Source organism: Brachionichthys hirsutus, chromosome 7 (genome assembly GCF_040956055.1).
Source record: "Brachionichthys hirsutus isolate HB-005 chromosome 7, CSIRO-AGI_Bhir_v1, whole genome shotgun sequence".
NCBI lineage: Eukaryota > Metazoa > Chordata > Actinopteri > Lophiiformes > Brachionichthyidae > Brachionichthys > Brachionichthys hirsutus.
In genome coordinates, this window is record NC_090903.1 from 15,204,703 (window position 1) to 15,227,268 (window position 22,566).

General features: G+C 40.8%; 2 protein-coding genes across 2 annotated transcripts; both read right to left on the reverse strand.

The window, feature by feature from the left end:
• Nucleotides 1-1,424: 1,424 nt before the first annotated feature.
• On the reverse strand, nt 1,425-13,284 carry LOC137896181 (high-affinity choline transporter 1-like). The gene is made up of 8 exons (XM_068741712.1): nt 13,101-13,284; nt 5,807-5,923; nt 4,109-4,264; nt 3,860-4,008; nt 3,638-3,781; nt 3,379-3,532; nt 2,738-2,955; nt 1,425-2,563 (listed from the first exon to the last, which is right to left on the reverse strand). Exons 1-8 carry the CDS (start codon nt 13,282-13,284, stop codon nt 2,054-2,056), a joined length of 1,632 nt encoding a protein of 543 aa, XP_068597813.1. The 3' UTR covers nt 1,425-2,053.
• A 2,390-nt stretch (nt 13,285-15,674) lies between these two features.
• LOC137896254 (high-affinity choline transporter 1-like) lies at nt 15,675-22,554 on the reverse strand. The gene is made up of 8 exons (XM_068741789.1): nt 22,371-22,554; nt 18,587-18,703; nt 17,986-18,141; nt 17,737-17,885; nt 17,515-17,658; nt 17,256-17,409; nt 16,597-16,814; nt 15,675-16,184 (listed from the first exon to the last, which is right to left on the reverse strand). The coding sequence occupies exons 1-8, from the start codon at nt 22,552-22,554 to the stop codon at nt 15,675-15,677; spliced, it is 1,632 nt and encodes a 543-aa protein (XP_068597890.1).
• Between the last annotated feature and the right edge of the window lie 12 nt (nt 22,555-22,566).

A 22,566-nucleotide genomic window follows, 5' to 3' on the forward strand; every position in this document is an offset into this window, starting at 1 on the left:
TGAACGCACTTTATATTTGAAAGCAAACCTCAAAGTGCACAAGAAAAAAAAACATAAAAACAAGAGATAAAATCAACAACTAAATCAGATAAAATTAACAAGCAAAGGAGGTACAATTTCTTTTGTATACGGAGGAGGAAGGGTGTTAACTGTGGATGATGAGATATTTACCGTGTTGCCATGGCAATGGTCGGCATTCCCCATGTTAATCAAATGAGTGCGACACAAAACAATCACCAATGTTCTGAAAATGACATATTAGCATGGAAACGTCCCAAATTTGCCGCTGCAGAACAGCTTCACACTTCTCTGCCAGTGCAGCAATGTCTGCTGCTCCATACTCAAAAGTGACCCTCCGTGCCTCAACGTCAAAAATACACAACTCCTCCTTCATCCTCTGGAAAACATGCATCGCTCGAAAAAGAAAACATCTCCTCCAGTCTCACCGTTTCTTCTTCTGTTTGCGCTCCATCTTTAATACTTTATCTAACAGAATTCTGCAACTACTAGAACGAACGGATGTGTATATATGTATGTATATATATATCGTTGTTTTAAGAGAGATTTTATCGTTTATGTACCTATGTGTGCCTTAATCGTGGGCCTTCACACGATTTTGTTATGTTAGCATAAAGACAATAAAGAATCTTGAATCTTGAATTAACACATTTTGCATTATTTCTTATGGGAAATATAGTTTCGGTTTTTGAAGAGTATTGTAATGATGCTTAGGTGGTTTGCGCCGACGTTACGGTATTACGGAACGTATTATGTTCGAGAACCAAGGTTCCACTGTACTCATTCTTCATAGGATTTTCCCCCAATGATTCAACATACCGTATTGGCCCGAATATAACACGATGTTTTCTGCATTGAAATTAGGCTGAAAAAGTCGGGTCGTGTTATATTCGGGGTCTACACATTATACCCATTCTGAACGCTAGATGGCGCCAGATATCATTACAACGAATGGTGAACTGAACTCCCCAGGCCAAAGCAAACGCCTATCATTATTTTAATGAGATGTTTTTCCTTATTCATATGTTGTGAGATGTGGATGTGTGTGTGTGCGCCTGTCCCGCCCGAGCGAGTGTGTGAGAGAGAAAGAGAGAGAGCGCGCAGAGCAGCAACAGAGAGAACTAGGAGACAGAGATATGCGAGCGATAGAAGGAAACGGAGTTTTGTTTAACAGTGCAAGTAAAATAAAGCAGCTTCAGTGATTCAGCACGTCTGGCCGGCGTCCATCTTGTATTGCTGCGCTTCAGCCTTCGTCCCCAGCGTGGTCTGGAAGTTAACCCCGGAGGCGCTGGAGAACAACGATCTCCCCAGTTAGACTTCACTTTGATGGTTCATGCAGTTATTGCAATTTTGTTTTTTTATCACAGTAGATTGGTTTATTTACATTTTAAAAACCAGAAGCCATTCATTTACAAATGTGATTGCGCTTTAGTTCACATATTTAAATGTTCAGATATTAAGATGTGAGTTTTTGCATGATTTGAATGTGGCGAAATGACATGCTTTTTCTCTCGAATTTATTGTTATAATCATTTGTTTCAGATATACTGTAATTATTTTCTGTATAAAAATTTAATTGAGTGTTCAAAAAGTATTTTCTCAAACTTGAGTCTTGAAAAAGAGGGGGTTGTGTTATATTCGGGCCAATTCCTGAATTGAACTACGAGCTTCTTTACCAAGTCGTTCATTTTACCTGCCCCAGGTGTCCGTCACAGAAACGATAGATGAACACCTTCCACCAGACTCTTGAGTTGTCGTAATTAATTGTCGTAGGATAGATATCATATTAGTTGGTTAGTTTAAAGGTGGAGATGACACTGGCTAAATTGTGTTTAATCTCATTCTCAAAATACTGATCAAGAGAATTCTATTTGATATTTGCTGCACTGCTTCCCTACCAAGAATATGAAGACCTCGTCTACCTTTGAGAAAGATAAACTCAAGTGTAAGAAAAAAAACTCTTCCACAGTTTCTTCCACATTTTGATGTTAAAATATAACATATCTAGTTGTCATGTTATTTGCTGTTAAGGCTCTCAGAGAAATTTCTCATCCTCATTGTCTTCCTTTTTGTCAGTTATTGGTGTCAGTGGTACAGGTGAGGGCTGGACTTTCACTTTAAACACGTCCCACTTCTCAGGTAGAACACCTTTGTTGAAGAGGACAGAAGCCAGGTAGGAGAACAACAAGATGGCGGCAGTGGCAGACAGCATGGAGATAGTCTTAACTGGAGCATACTGGATGTAAACACCGTCCTCCAGAGTGCATCCAGGGAAATGTAGGATTGGTTCTAATCCTAATATCGGGTCTCCACTGAGCAGTCTGATCAGCAATCCCACTGGTAAACCCATAACAGCCCCGTAACCATTGGAAATATTGATGAAGAGGACACAGATGAGTTCAGGGAAGATGACGATGTAGGCCAGTTCAACACTCATGAACCAGAATAAAAGGATGCTGTTTTTCAGGTAAGTGAGTGATGTACCAGCCACGCCCACAACCACCACAGAAGCACGGATCACCCACTGAGTCTCTCCATCCGATGCCTGAGGAAGAAGAGTAAAGGAAAGAAGAAGAAGGTTGTGTAACCAAGTTAAACTGGGTTAAAAAAAAAATATTCAACCGCTCATAAACAATCCAAAGTCTGGAAATCATGCAAACGATGGACAAAGGACTGTCGTTTCCAGCAGTAGATGGTCAGGTCAGGTTCATTTTCTCACCTGGGGCCTCAGGACCTTCTTGTAAATGTTGGCGGTAAAAACAGAAGCTGCAGAAAGCAAAATGGAGTCGCCTGATGACATCACAGCAGCGGCCACACACCCCACGGAGACAATGGCGATGAAGGTCGGGGTGAGGTGCTGCATGGCGATGGGCAGAGCCAGAGCGGATTCTCCACGTTCATATGGAGATGGAGAACCATAGGTGGTCTGGTTCCAGTCTGAGGTAAGACCCAAAAAGAAGAGTCAAAAAGGAATCTGTTTGACTGATCCACCTTACTTTTAAATTAATTTAAGTATGTCTTTATGCTCCAAATTGATTAATTATTCAACCTGTGTGTGATAGTCCAACACGTTTCTGTATCATATCTTAGACTCTTCCGACTACCGATTCGACAAAATAATTCATCTTGGTATGATTTGCTCCATTTCTATTCATCAATTTAATTTGGAAGCAGAGGCTTCTCCAGCTATGAAGAACTGATTCAGATACAGTGTATATATACACGTGTGTATGTATATATATATATACACATGTGTATATATATGTATGTATATACATGATGTTCTTGTTGCAGGAAGTAAATCAATACAGCATCTTCCAGGTATATTTCATTTTCAGCCCCGATTTACCTCGTTATTACCTGTGGATGCAGCAGCTGCTCCAAGCAGGATAGGAGGTATCCAAAGTACAATTATTAAGACGGAAGCAAAAAAACAGTTGGTCTTGGCTGTTTTGATGGAAGAGGCTGACAAGATCCTCTGTTGAAAGTTCTGGACTCCTAAAGTCCCAAGTCCCTTAAAAGTAAACAAGTTAATGGATTAGTTTCAATTTGGCAAGAACATTGTTCACTTCTGATCAATCAAGACTAAATTCTGCTTGAACGTCCACAGCTTCCTTACTATGAAGAAGAAGTCATCGATTAAAATCCAGATTCTTTTGATGTCAAGTTGACCGATCCAGGGAGCATGCAAGGTGTTGTTCATCAGAGTCTGACTGATGTCCAAGGTGGCAGGATTCATTAAAACAAAGGGAACACAGATGACCTGCAGACACAAAGATGTCAAAGGTGAACAAGAACCATTAGAAAGATGTTACCTCGAGGTTTTTACTACTTGACTCACCAATCCAAGGAATACGAGGGTCAACTGAATAACGTCAGTGTAGGCCACAGAGTAGAGACCGCCCATCACCGTGTAGGTGATGACAACGGCAGCAGAGATCCAGATGGAAAGAGAGAAGGTCAAATCCAGGACCACGCTCATGATTCCTCCTGTAAACACATTAGATAGGCTCAAGTTATCAATTCATGTCCACTGTAGTATTACCTTTATATTCAAACAGTAAGCTTGATTATTTTGTATATTCTGTACCTAAACCCATCAGTGTCGCCGGAAACGTGACCACTTCAATTAGAAGTGACACCAGGCTCAGTACGGTTGCTATCCCGTTTCCATACTTGGTGTAGAACGGGTCCATCATGGTCACAAAGTTCCTTTCTCTCATTGTCTTGGCGAAGAACAGAGCTTCTGCATTTCAAAAGGACAGGAAACACTGCAGTTAGACCAAAAAAAAAAAGCCTTCTTCGTGACTATCAACTGGTACAACAGACATTTTTTTGACGATTTAGGTTCATTCACAAAGCAGGACAATGATTCGTGGTGCATTCATGCCCGATAAGGCCGGATCATGTGTGGCTTACTTAGTGGTGATAGAAAGTCGCCTCGCACTGCGGCATCGGGCCATTCCTCTGGCAGCACAGGAATATGCTTTGTGCTAATTCTATTGGACTACGCCTCAGGCAGTGCAGTGCGGCTGCATTTATCCAATTAGCCTTGCTCAGGCAGTGTTAGAGGTTACAGGTCGACCCTCAGGTCAAAGACCAGCGTGCAACTTACACAGAGGAACGGCCTTGATGAGTCAACTAAAAGTTAAAGTCATGACTCATGGATTTATTCTCAGTGATGAACAAAGTTGAGTTAATATATTCTGACGGGCACCAACATGAACAGGTCTCACTACCACATGACATGCCACCGTTACAACCTCCAAAACATCAGCTAGACATCAGCCCTCCCAAGTGGAGTGAAGTTGAAAGAACTGTACGTCGAGCAAGAGCAGCATCCTCAACGGGGTGTCATATAAACTCTATAAGTATGCACCAGATGTCCTGCGTTTCCTATGGCGACTGATGAGGGTGATATGGCTGAAACAGACAATACCAACAAGCCTGGCGGAGGGCAGGGAGCATCCTGATCCCAAACGAAAACGACTCTACTGATATTAGCCAGTTCCACCAAATCAATCTCCTGAACGTAGAGGGTAAAATCTTCTTCAGTGTAGTGGCTCACAGGCTGACTAACTATCTGGAAGTGAACCACTTCATTGACACATCAGTGCAGAAAGCGGGGATGCCAGACTTTCCCGGGTGCGTGGAGCACCTGAACATGATATGGCACCAAGTCCAGGTCGCAAAGAGGGATGAAAGAGACCTCCATGTTGTTTTCCTGGATTTGGCCAATGCCTTTGGCTCGGTTCCACACAACATCTTATAGACGGCGTTTAGCTATTTCCAAGTTCCAAATGCTATCACTGCCCTCGTCAGGACCTACTTTCTAGACGTGCAGATATGCCTGTTAACAGCAGAATACACTACAGCTTGGCAGCACCTGGAGGTGGGCATCCTGGCAGGATGCACCATTTCCCCACTAGTCTTCACCATGGCCATGGACGTCATCATCCGTTCATCTTAATGGGTGGTGGGAGGAGAGCAGCTAAAACCAGGCTTGCGGCTCGCTCCCATTAGGGCATACATGGATGATATGACCAGGCCCGTCGACAGGGGGGGACAACCGGGTATGTTGTCCCATGAGTGACACTTAATTTACTTTACCTAATATTTGCCCATTATTTTCAATGAAATTGTTGACTATTTCATTAAACTTAATTTTAACTTAGAATATATGTAAAAATTAAAATAAATTATTTTTTCAAAAATATAAATGTTTTCCCTTTTTGCAGATTTTGTTTGTTTGATCCATGTACTTGACTATCGGAGTGCAAACACTTACCAAAAATGAAAGCTGAGCTCAACGACATTATCAATATCAAAGCCCATGCCAGTCCCATGGAGGGAGTGTACACTGCCTCGGCTGTTCCAACAATGAAGACTCCTCCCACACACGTAGCTACAGGATGGAAGAAGACATTTTAATAGACCAGTTGTAGTAGAGTGATGTCAACAATTTAGGTAATTGTGTCATTTATGTTTTTATTTCTTTGCAATCATATTAACAGATGCTGACATTTTACTTTGCAATGAATATAGACATGTTAAGATTTGTAAAGGTTTGTTAACCTTTGCTAAATCACACCATTAAATTTTTAAATTTCTGTAAATTTCATGGCAGGAATCAAAGTTTTCTTCAAAACAAAATAAATGAAACCAGACATTTAATCATAATTATTGCTTTGAATTTAACATTGAGACACAATTACATGAATCAGAATGTATTAACGACAAGCCCAAGATGGCGGCGCCCTGCAAAAACTGCTGTTACTTCGATTAATATAAACTGAAGTTTCTTGTGGAATACAAAAGCCATGCCATGAGGATATCTGAAAGTCGCTTAACAAGACGTCTGAGGAGTTAGCTAAAGTGACTCGACAGTTGACGAAGTTATTGCAACTTTTTGATGAGGTTAGGCAACTGAAGGATCCGATTAAAGAAAAAAGCAAAACTATCAACGAGTTTGAGAAGAGAATCGATCAACTGGAACAGTATACGCGAATGGACGATATAATTATCATCGGCCCGAGTGTAAAACCTCGCTCCTACGCCGGGGGGGAGGAACATCAACGCGGATGCCGATCCTGAGGACCGACAGTTGCTAGACTGACATTTCTACTTTTCCCAATATGTGTATGGGAGATTAAATTATTTTTTACTTAACGTTGGAGGGGTTCACTCGCAAATACTACAGTTAAAGTTTGAGCGAGTTGGAGAATGGATTACTCATTTGATATTTGGCTATGCGTGGAAAACTGATGCAAGTTGGAGAACAGAATATCTTACTTTATGTTCCTTGCACACGGAAATATGGAGGACCGAAACTGCCACAATAAAAAATACATATAAATGAGAAGAAAAAATATATATATATAAAAAACAGGTAATATAAATACAAAAATGTAAAATGAGATTTGAAAATTTTAAATACATGTCGAAATAAAAATATATATATATAGAAATATAATAAAATATCAATAAATCAATAAAAGCTCTTTCTTCGGCTGTTTGTCACTCTTTCTGTCTCAGTCTGCAGGTCCTCCTCCACGGTGCCGTAGAACATGGATCTGTGGCCCTCAACCCTGATGTCCATATCGCTAGCATTAGCATTTATAGTTTTATATAGCAGCTCTTTAGTCAGTATCTCTCTCTCTCTCTGTCTCTCTCTCTCTCTCGCTCGCTCTCTCTCTCTCCCTCTCTCTCACATCCGGGGAAGAACGGCGAAGACTGAATCCCATCTTGTGACAGCAAGCAGGATTGTTTCGACAGACCGCCGGACTTGGCAAAGACTTTGGCTCCCGAAATGTGGATTTACCGAGGACCAACTGCCTAATTGGATCAAGACAAATTCATCTATTTTCTGCTAAAATTGGAATTATTCTGTCCCCCTCCTTCCCCCATCAGAGAGGGCACCACGCAGCTGGACTTATCTGTCTCTTAGACCAAATATTTTCCCAAGGACAAGGTCGCGCTGTTCTGTGGCTCTTATAGACTTTACGCACATGGACAAGAACTGACAAGGACTGACGCATGCACGCACACACACACTCGCACTCAATGGCTCTTCCGTCCTGTCTGATTTCATCCTCTGGACTGGCCTGTTCCCCCTCCCGCCATGGTCCCAGCTTCCCAGGACTAGCCTGGATCCTTATAATCTTGAAAAAAAAATCCCCAGTGCAGCATTGTCATTCCAATATGTGTTTATTGTGTACTAAATGTGCTTGTAACTGCTTTCTGTAATTCTTAAAGTCGCTTTGCTGCATATTAATGCACAGGTGCAGGAATTTCCCTTTGGGATTAATAAAGTATTCTGGATCTGAATAACCAAATGGAAATTGAGAGGGAGTGTAAGAAAAAGAAAATTGGGAGTGTACGTTGATGAAACACTAAATTGGAAAGTTCATATAAAGTATGTGAAAACTCTACAACAGTAGAAGCATATATAAAAATCTTTTGATCTGCCGTTATAAGTTGTTATGCAGTATTAGAACGAAACAACATCTAAACTCTGTGTGCTTTTTTAGTTTTGACATTATACTGATTGATTGGAGAGAAATCTGCTGAAGAAATGTGAGTACAACTATTATGAATTTATTTAGTAAAGAAATTGACAAAATATATATAGTATATATTTTATCATCTTGCTGATTGTTGTAAATGCCGTATGCTTGGTGCTTTCAGTCGTAATTAAGTTGTAACAGGGTTTAATAAGTGTTTGACTTCAGTCATTGTTTTCTGTTTAATTCTTTAAACTGAATCATGTCCGAGCTAAGATAGCGACTAAAAAAAAAAAAAATTACAACTATTATGGTATAATATTAAAACTATTAAAAATCAGAACTTACTATTATCTCAAAATGAGAAATAAGCCCAACTGAGCATTGCTTTGTAGGAGATGGAAAGGTGTGCATCTAATCAACAATTTATTCAGTTTATTTGAACTTTTTCAAGTTCATTTTAACTTCCACAATTTTTTAATGATGCGGTTTTCCTTGCATTCCTACTTCGGCGTTTCCAGAAACAAAACCAAAGAGGGAGATAGAGCTTGTAGTTTTAAATCCTCCCGAACTATGGAGGAAGTACCAACTCATTTTTTTATGGTATGAATGTTAGCAAGTGTAATATAGTGAATTACATGCTTCACCACCCCACGCCACCAGAGGGCGTGGTGGACCAAGGGGACGCGTTTTGGGATGCAGGAAGCCGAAAGCAATGACGTAGTGAGCAACTGTCCTGTCCAGAGCAGTGACGAATAAACCAACTCGACCTGAATATCATGGAGTGATTCCTTCATTTATGACGTTACCACATATTGGCGACGAGGATTCTGGATACATGATTTCAAATGACTGACGGGAGATGAAGGGAACGGATTGACTGCAAGTGGCGGGAAGAGAAAAGAGGAACGGAAAAGGTCCTAGCAAGAGGGCTAATACGGGACTGGCAAGTTAACGAGCGAGTTAACGAGCAAGCGTCGGAACATGAATGTGACGGTAGGAAACCTGTCGGCATTTGATGCGCAAGAGCAGACTTGGGAAGAGTACTGTGAGATCCTGGAACAGTTTTTTGAAGCTAATGGAATTGATGGCGGTGATAAACAGAGAGCTATCCTCATTAGCGTGGTGGGACCAGCCACGTATAAGCTCATAAGGAACCTGGTGAGTCCATATAAGCCCAGTTCGAAAACATATGATCAGCTAGCAGCCTTAATGAAAAACCACTTCAATCCTAAACCGAGCGAGATTGTACAGAGGTACAAATTCGATTCACGTTCCCGTCAGCCTGGTGAGGGTGTCGGTGCATATGTAGCCGAGCTGAGACAACTCGCTCGTGATTGCAACTTCGGCACGACACTGGAGCAGATGTTAAGGGATCGTCTTGTGTGCGGTATTAATGATGACAGGATTCAAAGACGGTTGCTGTCTGAAACCGACTTGACGTTTGAGAAGGCATTTCAGATGGCCGTAGCTGCTGAAGCTGCTAGTAAGAATGCCCAAGACTTACAATCCAAAGCACCATTGCCATGCAACAGCGTGACGATGGAGGGAAAGGAGCGAAAGGGCGCGGATTGGAAAAAGAACGAGTGCTATCGATGTCATGGGAAACAGCACAGTGCAATCGAGTGCAGGTTTAAAGAAGCGAAGTGTTACTGTTGTGGAAAAGTAGGCCACGTCGCGAGGGCTTGTCAAAATAAAAGCAAAGGAAGCACGCGACCTGGTGAAAAGAATCCACACAAAGAAGAGCGGCGTTGGCGTTCCCAAAGAGCACACAAAGTATGTGAAAGGCAGAATAGTGATAGTTCTTCGGAGCAGGAAGAAGTGTTCACATTAGCCTGCGTCAAAGTGGAAACCTCGATCAAAAGAGTTAAGCCATTTGAACTAGATTTAGAGGTGAATCGGAAGAAAGTGACCTTTGAGATTGACACAGGATGCAGCGTGAGTGTTATGAATGAGGTACTCAGGAGATTGGAAGAAGCTGGCCTGCGACTTCAGAGACGCAAATGTGCGTTCTTACAAAAGGAGGTGGAGTACTTAGGTCACATTATCAATGCCGGAGGCATGCACCCAGTGCAAAGCAAGGTGACAGCTGTGGAAGAGGCCCCACAGCCAACCACTGTGACTGAATTAAAAGCCTACCTGGGTCTACTAAATTACTATAATAGGTTTCTCCCTAACCTGGCCACGCACTTAGCACCGCTTCATCAGTTGCTGAAGAAAGAAGCTCGGTGGACCTGGCACAAAGAGCAGGAGGATGCTTTTCGATTGTCCAAAAACATGCTGAAATCAGCCAAAGTCCTGGGTCATTACTCAGCAGATAAAGACTTGGTACTGGCATGCGATGCCTCACCATACGGAGTGGGTGCCGTATTGTCTCATGTAATGGAAGACGGCAGCGAGAAGCCATTAGGCTTCATGTCACGCACGCTGACACCAGCCGAGAAACGTTATTCACAACTCGACAAAGAGGGCTTGGCCATTATATTTGGAATTAAGCGGTTCCATAAGTACATCTATGGACGAAGGTTTACAATTAGCACGGACCACAAACCGCTAATATCGCTTTTCCATGAAAAGAAACCTGTTCCACAGATGGGGTCACCGAGAGTGCAACGGTGGGCGACACTGCTGCGAGCTTATGAATATAAGATAATCTACAAACCAGGCAGGGAGCACGCTAATGCGGATGCACTGAGCAGGTTGCCGCTGCCACACACGGATGGAGAGGATGACACAGACCAAGTCCTTATGCTGGAGGCAATGGAAGATCCACCCATCACAACAGCTCAAGTGAAGCAGTGGACAACCAAAGATGAAACACTTTCTCAGGTGCTGCGATGGTGTCTGCAGGGATGGCCAAGAGCGGTAGATACAGAGTTCAAGCCCTACAGCCAGAGAAGGCTGGAGCTTAGTGTGAAAGATGGATGTGTACTCTGGGGAGCTAGAGTGGTTGTTCCGAAGAAGGGAAGGAATGTCATACTGAAACAGCTGCATGCCACGCACCCTGGCATTTCTCGAATGAAAGGCTTAGCACGCTCTTATCTTTGGTGGCCGGGGATGGACTCAGACATTGAAAACGAAGTTCAGTCCTGCAACACCTGTCAAGAAAACAGGAAGTGTCCAACCGGGGCACCACTTCATCCATGGGAGTGGCCTGAAACGCCCTGGAGCAGACTGCATGTTGATTATGCAGGTCCTTACTTAGGCAAGATGTTTCTCGTCATTGTCGACGCACACTCCAAATGGATTGACGTATACCAAACGAACAGTGCAACAAGCCAAGTGACTATTGAAAAACTCAGACTGTGCTTTAGCACTCATGGTCTGCCTCAGACAGTGGTGTCTGACAATGGGACTTGCTTTACAAGTCAGGAGTTTGCGACATTCATGAAGAAGAATGGCATACAACATAGGACATCTGCACCGTTCCATCCGGCATCCAATGGCCTGGCGGAAAGAGCAGTTCAGACATTCAAACAAGGAATAAAGAAAACAAAGGGTGACACTTTGGAAACAAAAGTCGCACGGTTTCTGTTCCATTACAGAATCACACCGCAAACTACGACAGGGTTGTCCCCAGCTGAGATGCTCATGTCCAGAAGATTGCGGTCGACCTTGGATCTTTTAATACCGGATGTGAAATCCAAGATTCGCATGAAACAACTCAAACAGAAAGAACATCATGACTCTCGCAGTAAGTGGAGGAGTTTTACTTCTGGGGATGATGTGTACGTTCGTAACTACAGCCACGGACCCACATGGATTCCGGCGGTGGTGGAGGAGAACACCGGACCTGTGTCCTATACGGTACAGACAGGAGATGGACGCATAATGAGACGTCATGTTGACCAGATTCGAAAAAGGCAGACAAAGTTGAGCGATGTGTCCGGGCCAGAGGTGGGGGTGGAGCCTCACAGCTTTCAGTTCCCAGAGCGGGCAGGAGAGGTCAGGCCTCCGGACTTGGTCGTTCCAACTTCAGTGGGAGGGGAAGTGACAGACCCTGCTAAGGCGGCCCCGGTTCAACCACCAGCTGAACATCTGACGGAGGATGGAGCAGAACCGTCACTGGTGCTGCGCCGATCAGAGCGCACAAAACAGACTCCTACTTACCTGAAAGACTTTGTGAGACAGTAGTGAGATCCCTCAAGTAAGAGCAAGAATGCGCTCTGGGATTCACTGGAAGGATGGTAGTCCACCCACCTTCCTAGGTAGTTCTTGTTGTTGTTGTTGTTATTTTTTGTGTGTTGTTAAAAAAAAAAAAAAAAAACTACCACGAGGGGAGGGTGGTTATGTTAAAGATTGTCATTTAACCTTTTAAGAGATGGTCTGGCTGTTTAAGTTTTCTGCAGATTGGGGTTATTTAAAAAGAAAAGAAAAAAAAAAAAAAAAAAAGAAGGTCTGGCCTATTGGCAAGTTGATGTTATGGTTGAGCTCACCTATGCAGTTTAGTCTTAAGGGGGGAGGGATGTAATATAGTGAATTACATGCTTCACCACCCCACGCCACCAGAGGGCGTGGTGGACCAAGGGGACGCGTTTTGGGATGCAGGAAGCCGAAAGCAATGACGTAGTGAGCAACTGTCCTGTCCAGAGCAGTGACGAATAAACCAACCCGACCTGAATATCATGGAGTGATTCCTTCATTTATGACGTTACCACAGCAAGCTTGCTTTTCCAGATTTACAGCAACATTTTCATTTTGGGCGTGTGCACGTACTGGACTTAATGGAGCACACAAACAAATTTTAACACAATTTTTACAGTATTATAATACTGCAGATCCAGCATTTAGTTTCAGTCCAAATAAACTGTGTGTCATCTTTGTCATTTCAAGCATCGGTATCAAGCATGAATGTGGAAGATTAAATCCTGTCAACATTCCTGACCCACAGCGGTGGAATACATTCTAGATCCGGATGACCCGACGGCTGAACTTTACCCCCCAGGAGACATCATTAAAATACCTTTTTGGTAATTCTGCTGACAGACAGTGAGACAAACCAGTGAGTGTTGGTGAAGTGGAATTTGGTGGATTCAGTCAAAGTATCAATCATGGATTTGCAAGCTGTGCTCTCCTCACCTGTCATGGTAAAGATTCCCACCACACAGTTAATGCTCCGGTTTCCCAGCAGGGCCATATCCATTCCATTGGCTGCACTTTCCCGCTGCTTCCTTTTGGACTTGAAAGATGCCCAGATGCCGGTCCCAAGGACCAGCAGGTAGAAGAACGCCATCACTATCACTCCTACAACGTTCACAGCCATGGTAGTCGAGCCTGTATGAGCTATAAACCGCAAAGACGTCTGAATGCATCAGGCACAAGGCTGGAGGCTCCTGCTCCAAGTCAGCCCCGCCCTCATGCTGACAGTCTCCTGTTCATTCTGTGACACCTGTTGAAATCGAAAGGAAAAATAATTTAGGTATTTTCATTGTGCGTGCAAATACACGGAGGACACACACACACAGCGAAATTTACCTTTCCCCCTCCCCCCGTGCAGACAGAGCGGACTCAGACAGCTTCCCATATAGTACGATGGGAAGCTGACAAGATCTCCATGGTGATTTCTCGGTCACATTTTTCAAGGATACCGACATTTCGCTGAGAAGCTATCTGAAGGGATTCAAATATTTCAGTGAATACTTTTTTCACCCAGTTGTTATGTTATTTGGCCAAGGAAACGAAATAAGCATCATTGCTCCACTCACCTTAACATGATATCAAAACCAACACATATGGGCACTGTTCTTGTCAAGCAGGGTGCGAAGGATTTTTCATTTTTTCATAGACTATGTTTTGGTGACATACATCCGGTTACACCACCTCATCAGGGGAAGTTGTCATATCAGATGGAAATTCCACAATAGAATTGCACAACATTTAGTTGACATTTATATTGACACAAAATAATGCATGTACTAAAAAATTTTAAAGTTATTTTAATTACCGTTTTTGGCACATACATGCTTCAATGGGAAACATTTTCAATATAATTATAAATAAGTACAAATATGTCTTTATTATTGTGTAGTTCAAGTTAAAAGCTCTTTAATTATAAATATATATATTGTGGATATATTAATGTTATTTATTATTTTTATTGAATTTACTGAGTGTCCCCGAAATTGCATTCCACCCTGTTAGTTTGTGGTTTTAGCTTTCTAAATGAAAGAAAACTACAATTCCCATAAACTAACATTCAGGAAGTGGAATTTCTCTTTTGGAGGGAAATACAAGGAGCAAAGTGAGGTGAGCATCAACAATCTGTTGCCTTTTTTCTTTGCCAGTTTTATCTTGTTAATCTGTATGTCCTACTCTTACATTTCCACCCTGTTAGTCTAAATTATGAAGAAATTAAACCACATTTGAAAAAATTCCAAAGCATGTTTGATATATAGCCTAAAGTACTTTTTAAGTCTGGAGACAGCTAGATACGATTGCTCTTTCACAGAGCAATGGCTAATTTGGTTAAATAAATTCCACCCCGTTCGGTTCCACCCTGTTAGGTATATAAACGCTCACAGTTTATGTCTGAACAAACCACCCGTAATTATTATTATTTATGTGCTTGAGCGTTACCAATACAAGTACCTGAAGGTTCAATATGTCATTTACCTGATACAATGTTAAAAACACAAAAAATGCATTATTTTTTCCACAAAGGTTAGCACACTGAATCGCCACTAATAGCCAGGAATGACCCTAAAAGTGCTGTTTTCGTGGGTGACAAGTAAGTAAACCTAAAAGTTAACAAATGCTTTCAGTGACATTGGATTTTAACGCTAGCTGTAGCCATCATTAGCCATTAGCTATAAATGCTATAATAGAGCCGCAGAATGTTTACCATCAGGGTAACATTAGTATAAGACCAAAATATTATGTTAGCCACATTGGTATGTGGTATATGTAGGTATGTAAATGGGAATTTATCTGGTACTTACGAACGGATGTGTATATATGTATGTATATATATATCGTTGTTTTAAGAGAGATTTTATCGTTTATGTACCTATGTGTGCCTTAATCGTGGGCCTTCACACGATTTTGTTATGTTAGCATAATGACAATAAAGAATCTTGAATCTTGAATTAATACATTTTTACATTATTTCTTATGGGAAATATAGTTTCGGTTTTTGAAGAGTATTGTAATGATCCTTAGGTGGTTTGCACCGACGTTACAGTATTACGGAACGTATTATGTTCGAGAACCAAGGTTCCACTGTACTCATTCTTCATAGGATTTTCCCCAATGATTCAACATATTGATCCTGAATTGAACTACGAGCTTCTTTACCAAGTCGTTCATTTTACCTGCCCCAGGTGTCCGTCACAGAAACGATAGATAAACACCTTCCACCAGACTCTTGAGTTGTCGTAATTAATTGTCGTAGGATAGATATCATATTAGTTGGTTAGTTTAAAAGTGGGGAGGACACTGGCTAAATTGTGTTTATTCTCATTCTCAAAATACTGATCAAGAGAATTCTATTTGATATTTGCTGCACTGCTTTCCTACCAAGAATATGAAGAACTAGTCTACCTTTGAGAAAGATAAACTCAAGTGTAAGAAAAATAGACTCCTCCACAGTTTCTTCCACATTTTGAATTTAAAATATAACATATCTAGTTGTCATGTTATTTGCTGTTAAGGCTCTCAGAGAAATTTCTCATCCTCATTGTCTTCCTTTTTGTCAGTTATTGGTGTCAGTGGTACAGGTGAGGGCTGGACTTTCACTTTAAACACGTCCCACTTCTCAGGTAGAACACCTTTGTTGAAGAGGACAGAAGCCAGGTAGGAGAACAACAAGATGGCGGCAGTGGCAGACAGCATGGAGATAGTCTTAACTGGAGCATACTGGATGTAAACACCGTCCTCCAGAGTGCATCCAGGGAAATGTAGGATTGGTTCTAATCCTAATATCGGGTCTCCACTGAGCAGTCTGATCAGCAATCCCACTGGTAAACCCATAGCAGCCCCGTAACCATTGGAAATATTGATGAAGAGGACACAGATGAGTTCAGGGAAGATGACGATGTAGGCCAGTTCAACACTCATGAACCAGAATAAAATGACGCTGTTTTTCAGGTAAGTGAGTGATGTACCAGCCACGCCCACAACCACCACAGAAGCACGGATCACCCACTGAGTCTCTCCATCCGATGCCTGAGGAAGAAGAGTAAAGGAAAGAATGTATAACTGTCAAGTTACTGAGACCTCCTGAAACCTTCACAGTGGAGTCATCGACATACATCATCAGTCTAAACTTCACTATCATGCCATTCACATATTCCAGGAACAGAAGTGGCACCAGTACAGAACCTTGAGGATCCCCAACCAATAAGCACTTTGAACCTGATAATGTACATGTGTCTGATATATTTGCCATGATTCAAACCATCTTTTTTAGCTAACATTAAAACAGTTGGATAAAGTTATGTAACCCAGTTATACTGGGCTTAATTATTTTTTTTATTAAACTGCTCAGAAACAATCCAAAGTCTGGAAATTATGCAAATGATGGACACAGGACTGTCGTTTCCAGCAGTAGATGGTCAGGTCAGGTTCATTTTCTCACCTGAGGCCTCAGGACCTTCTTGTAAATGTTGGCGGTAAAAACAGAAGCTGCAGAAAGCAAGATGGAGTCGCCTGATGACATCACAGCAGCGGCCACACACCCCACAGAGACAATGGCGATGAAGGTCGGGGTGAGGTGCTGCATGGCGATGGGCAGAGCCAGAGCGGATTCTCCACGTTCATATGGAGATGGAGAACCATAGGTGGTCTGGTTCCAGTCTGAGGTAAGACCCAAAAAGAAGAGTCAAAAAGGAATCTGTTTGGCTGATCCCCTTTACCCTATAGGTTTTAAATTCATTTAAGTATGTCTTTATTTTCCACATTAATTATTCAACCTGTGTGTGAGAATCCAACACGTTTCTGTATCATATCTTGGACTGTTCCGACTACCGATTAGACAAAATAATTAATCTTGGTATGATTTGCAATATTTCTATTCTTCAATTTAATCTGGAAGCTGAGTCTTCCAGATTAAACGAACTGCTTCAGATACAGTGTATATATATATATATATACACATGTGTATGTATATATACATATATATATACACGTGTGTATATATATGTATGTATATACATTATGTTGTTGTTGCAGGAAGTAAATCAATACAGTATCTTCCAGGTATATTTCATTTTCAGCCCCGATTTACCTCGTTATTACCTGTGGATGCAGCAGCTGCTCCAAGCAGGATAGGAGGTATCCCAAATACGATTACTAAGACGGAAGCAAAAAGGCAGGAGGTCTTGGCTGTTTTTAAGGAGGAGGCTGCCAAGATCCTCTGTTGAAAGTTCTGTAATCCTAAAGTTCCAAGTCCCTTAAAAGTAAACAAGTTAATGGATTAGTTTCAAAATGTCAAAAACATTGTTCACTTCTGATCAATCAAGACTAAATTCTGCTTGAACGTCCACAGCTTCCTTACTATGAAGAAGAAGTAATCGATTATAATCCAGATTCTTTTGATGTCTGGTTGACCGATCCAGGGAGCATGCAAGGTGTTGTTCATCAGAGTCTGACTGATGTCCAAGGTGGCAGGATTCATTAAAACAAAGGGAACACAGATGACCTGCAGACACAAAGATGTCAAAGGTGAACAAGAACCATTGGAAAGACGTTACCTCAAGGTTTTTACTACTTGACTCACCAATCCAAGGAATATGAGGGTCAACTGAATAACGTCAGTGTAGGCCACAGAGTAGAGACCGCCCATCACCGTGTAGGTGATGACAACGGCAGCAGAGATCCAGATGGAAAGAGAGAAGGTCAAATCCAGGACCACGCTCATGATTCCTCCTGTAAACACATTAGATAGGCTCAAGTTATCAATTCATGTCCACTGTAGTATTACCTTTATATTCAAACAGTAAGCTTGATTATTTTGTATATTCTGTACCTAAACCCATCAGTGTCGCCGGAAACACAACAACATCAATTAGAAGTGACACCAGGCTCAGTCCGGTTGCTATCCCGTTTCCATACTTGATGTAGAACGGGTCCATCACGGTCACAAAGTTCCTTTCTCTCATTGTCTTGGCGAAGAACAGAGCTTCTGCATTTCAAAAGGACAGGAAACACTGAAACACGCATTTTTGGAGAGCTACCTCAATGGGGGTCGTTAGCATTTTAGCATGAGCGGCTAATTGTACATGAAGCTTGTCCATCTCAATGGATGTCAAAGCAACAAAATGCTGACTGGAAACGCATCCTGTCAGACTTAATGATAGTTGTAGGCTTCATTCATGTTGGACTGGAGAAAGCTCACGTGACATTTGTGTTCTTATTTATTTCACCTTTATTTAAAGACCCCCCACTGAGATTAAGAAGTTCTTGTTCAAGAAGGATAGTCAGCAACAAATACAAAACCACAGAACAGGCGTCTGGAGTGATGATTGTCTTCACAGACTGTCGGGTCGTGTTTGTTTGATCCATGTGTAGCCCACCTTTACCTCGTCTGGGTTACACATGTACTTGACTATCGGAGTGCAAACACTTACCAAAAATGAAAGTTGAGCTCACCGAGATTGTCAATATCAAAGCCCATGCCAGTCCCATGGAGGGAGTGTACACCACCTCGGCTCTTCCAACAATGAAGACTCCTCCCACACACGTAGCTACAGGATGAAAAAAAGACATTTCATTTTAATAGACCAGTAGTCGTAGAGTCAACAGTTTATGTCATTGTGTCATTTATGTTTTTATTTCTTTACAATCATATTCAGAATCAGAAGTAGTTTATTACCATTGTCAGACTAGTGATATTAACAGATGCTGACTTTCTACTTTGCAATGTAAATAGACATTAACCTTTGCTAAATCGCACCATTAAATTGACATTTCTATAAATTTCATGGCTGAAATCAAAGTTTTCTTCAAAAGAAAATAAATGAAACCAGACATTTAATCATAATTATTTATTTGAATTTTACAACATTGAGACACAATTACATGGATCCGAATTTACTATTATCTCAAAATGAGAAATTGCTTTGTAGGAGATCTAAAGGTGTGCATCTAATCAATGATTTCTTGATTGTTTATTTAAGATGCGGGAGGGTGCTTATAATTTTAGAGGATGATGTGTTTGAAAAGCCTTATGCCAGAATAAATATTAAGCAATTTATTATTTCTGTAAATGTTTGGAATAAGTTAAACCCTGAGTTATAAAATAAGTAGCATTATTTTTAAAACTATGCTTAAAAAGAATATTATGGAATTGTATGATGAATGTTACTTTTTCTCTACCATTACTTTTAATTTTTCAAATTGCATTGTTTCTGTTGAGATAGTTTGGCAAAACAGTTAGATATTGGTAGCTATTATGTTTTAGTTTTTTCGCTTGATGATATGAATGGGGAGGTAAGCAGAATAAGCTTTTGTCTAAAACAAAAATTATAATTTTGTATTGACAGAGGGAAAACTAAAATAAACAATTCAACAGATGCACAAATACATATGCATATACCTAAGCATACATAGTTACATATACATTTATATACACCAATATATACATACACACACACACCTACGCCTCATCCTTATTGCCATAATTAGCATATAATAATAATACTAAAAATTAAAAGCCATTTTAAGTAAATGACCCAGCAGCTTCCCAGATAGAAAAGGATACAATACACGTCCAAATAAGATACAATAGAAAGGATACAAATAGGCATCCATGTAGCATCCAATAATCCATCTATTCAAGGTACAGTTATTTATCCTAAGATAGTTGCGCTTAACAAGAGTTCAATTAAATATTCCAAATATCCTTTTTGATTTTTTTCGAATTTTTTCTTCAAATTCCTTCCATTATCACTTATCCTGTAAAACGTTGCCCATAAGCCCATAATTGACAACACCATTTTTTATAGGGTGGGGTCCTAGGTTTCGTCCCTTCCCTTAATAAAAAATGTCTCCCTATCATTATTGCTGTCTGAATAAACTGTGTGTTTTGGCCGTGGCTGGATCTCCAAGCCCAAATAATCCGAGAGAAAACTCAATGGTGTCACCTGTAATTTGATCAATAAGAATGAATCATAGTCCAATGCCCCTGAATTTTAGGGCGTTTCCACAATGCATGGCACAAAAGTGCCCTCTGACCTTTGGCATTTCCAGCAGTTTGGTGTATTCTTGAGACCAAGCCTAACAGTTGACTTTATAACCTGATATATTTGAGAAAGCATTTATAGTATTTAATAAAGTAGGAACTGATGTTATTGGGTCAGTGACAAAGCACAAGATGTCATCTGCATATAAGGTCAATTTATGTGATGCATTACCAATTTTTATTTATTTCTAAACTAAAAACTAACTTTTTCCACATCAAGTGAGAGTGCAGCTCCTGGAGAGTTTAAGTCACTTTATAGTCGCCATTAATATTAATTAATCTTCTAATACCATCTGATGAGTTGCGTTTGCAAATAAATCCTACCTGATCACAATGTATTAGACCGTCTATAACTTTATCTAGTCTGTGTGGTGGAAAAATGTAACTTTAAGGTATTTGTCTTTACTTGTATGAATTATTGTGGCTATTTTTTTATGTTCTTTTTAATTTAATGTCCACGTTGTCTCGCACACAATGTTCTCTGAATTATTGTTTGCTAAACATTCCCTTTGCCCCGTCTCCTCAGACGTGCTTCCCCGACAAACCTTGAGACCATGTTTTGTCTCTCACGGGACACAAATGTTTTTAGTTTTGCCCTGACTTAGCCTCACCCCCTCCCTTCAACCTCATGCTGAGATCCACATGTCTACTATACGTCTTTCAAATATTGTATGCATAGGTTGAATCTTTGCAAGAACAGGTCAAGTAAGAATTGGGATATTTTTACAGAGTAACATTTAAAAAAAGCGTGTCTGTAAAGCCATCCGGAACTGGGCTCTTCCCAAGTGGAAGTTCTTGAATCACTTTTTGTATCTCCTCAAGAAAAAAAGCATACATTTCTTCATTGGTTGTGTGACATTCCGAACTGTATAAATTCTTATAGTATTCTTTAAATATCTGACTAATATCTATTGGCTCTGTAACCAAGTTATCTTCATTAATTTTTACTGCTGGGATGAACTGGGACTGCTGCTTTTGCTTAATATAATGACCTAATAATTTCGCCACCTTTTCTCCAGACTCAAAATAGTTCTGCCTTGTAACATAAACTCTGTCTTTGTTAATATTTCATTATATTTCATTTTAAGTTGGGTAATTTTTTTCAATCTATAAAGAGATAATGCTTTCTTTAATGTGCTCTTCTCTCTCGATTGCTTTCCCCAGATTTAACATGTGAATTTTGTTTTATTTATCTTTCTGGGATGCATACTTTACTATAATACCTCTAAAATAAGCCTTCATTGCATCCCAAGCCATTCCTAAAGAGGGCGCTGTTGGAATATTAATTTATTTATAAAAAATGATTTCTGCCCTCAGTTTGTGGGAGTTGTTAAATCTCCATCTATTTGCTGTAGGATAATTATACCGTGGACACATTTGCACAGTCAGAAATTATTATATTGCCAATATTACATGAAATTGTGGATGGAATTAGTGACTGAGATCAAGAATAAATCAGTTCTCGACTACACTTTATGCACATGAAAGGAACCATAACTGATTTAATGAGCCAATCGCCGTTTCACTGTAATGGCCGTTTGTACTTAGACTTGCGTGGCTTAATCTTTGAGACAAGAATCTGTGACTGGCAGGATCAAGCAGGTAGATGCAGCTTTTAGTTTTTAATCCTCCCGACCTATGAAACAAGTATGAACTCATCCATTTAAGGACAAAGCACCAAATGATGAGTCAAAGGTTTAATTGCGCACCTGTCAAGTCGTAAAACGCTTTTAAAGTCTTCATGAATGTTAGCAAGCTTGCTTTTCCAGCTTTACAGCAACATTGAAATTTTTGGTGTGTGCACGTACTAGACTTCACGGAGCACGCAAACAAATTTTAACACAATTTTTACTGTACCGTATTGCTGCTGATCCAGTATTTAGTTTCAGTCCAAATAAACTGTGTGTCATCTTTGTCATTTCAAGCATCGGTATCAAGCATGAATGTGGAAGATTAAATCCTGTCAACATTCCTGACCCACAGCGGTGGAATACATTCTAGATCCGGATGACCCGACGGCTGAACTTTAACCCCCAGGAGACATCATTAAAATACCTTTTTGGTAATTCTGCTGACAGACAGTGAGACAAACCAGTGAGTGTTGGTGAAGTGGAATTTGGTGGATTCAGTCAAAGTATCAATCGTGGATTTGCAAGCTGTGCTCTCCTCACCTGTCATGGTAAAGATTCCCACCACACAGTTAATGCTCCGGTTTCCCAGCAGGGCCATATCCATTCCATTGGCTGCACTTTCCCGCTGCTTCCTTTTGGACTTGAAAGATGCCCAGATGCCGGTCCCAAGGACCAGCAGGTAGAAGAACGCCATCACTATCACTCCTACAACGTTCACAGCCATGGTAGTCGAGCC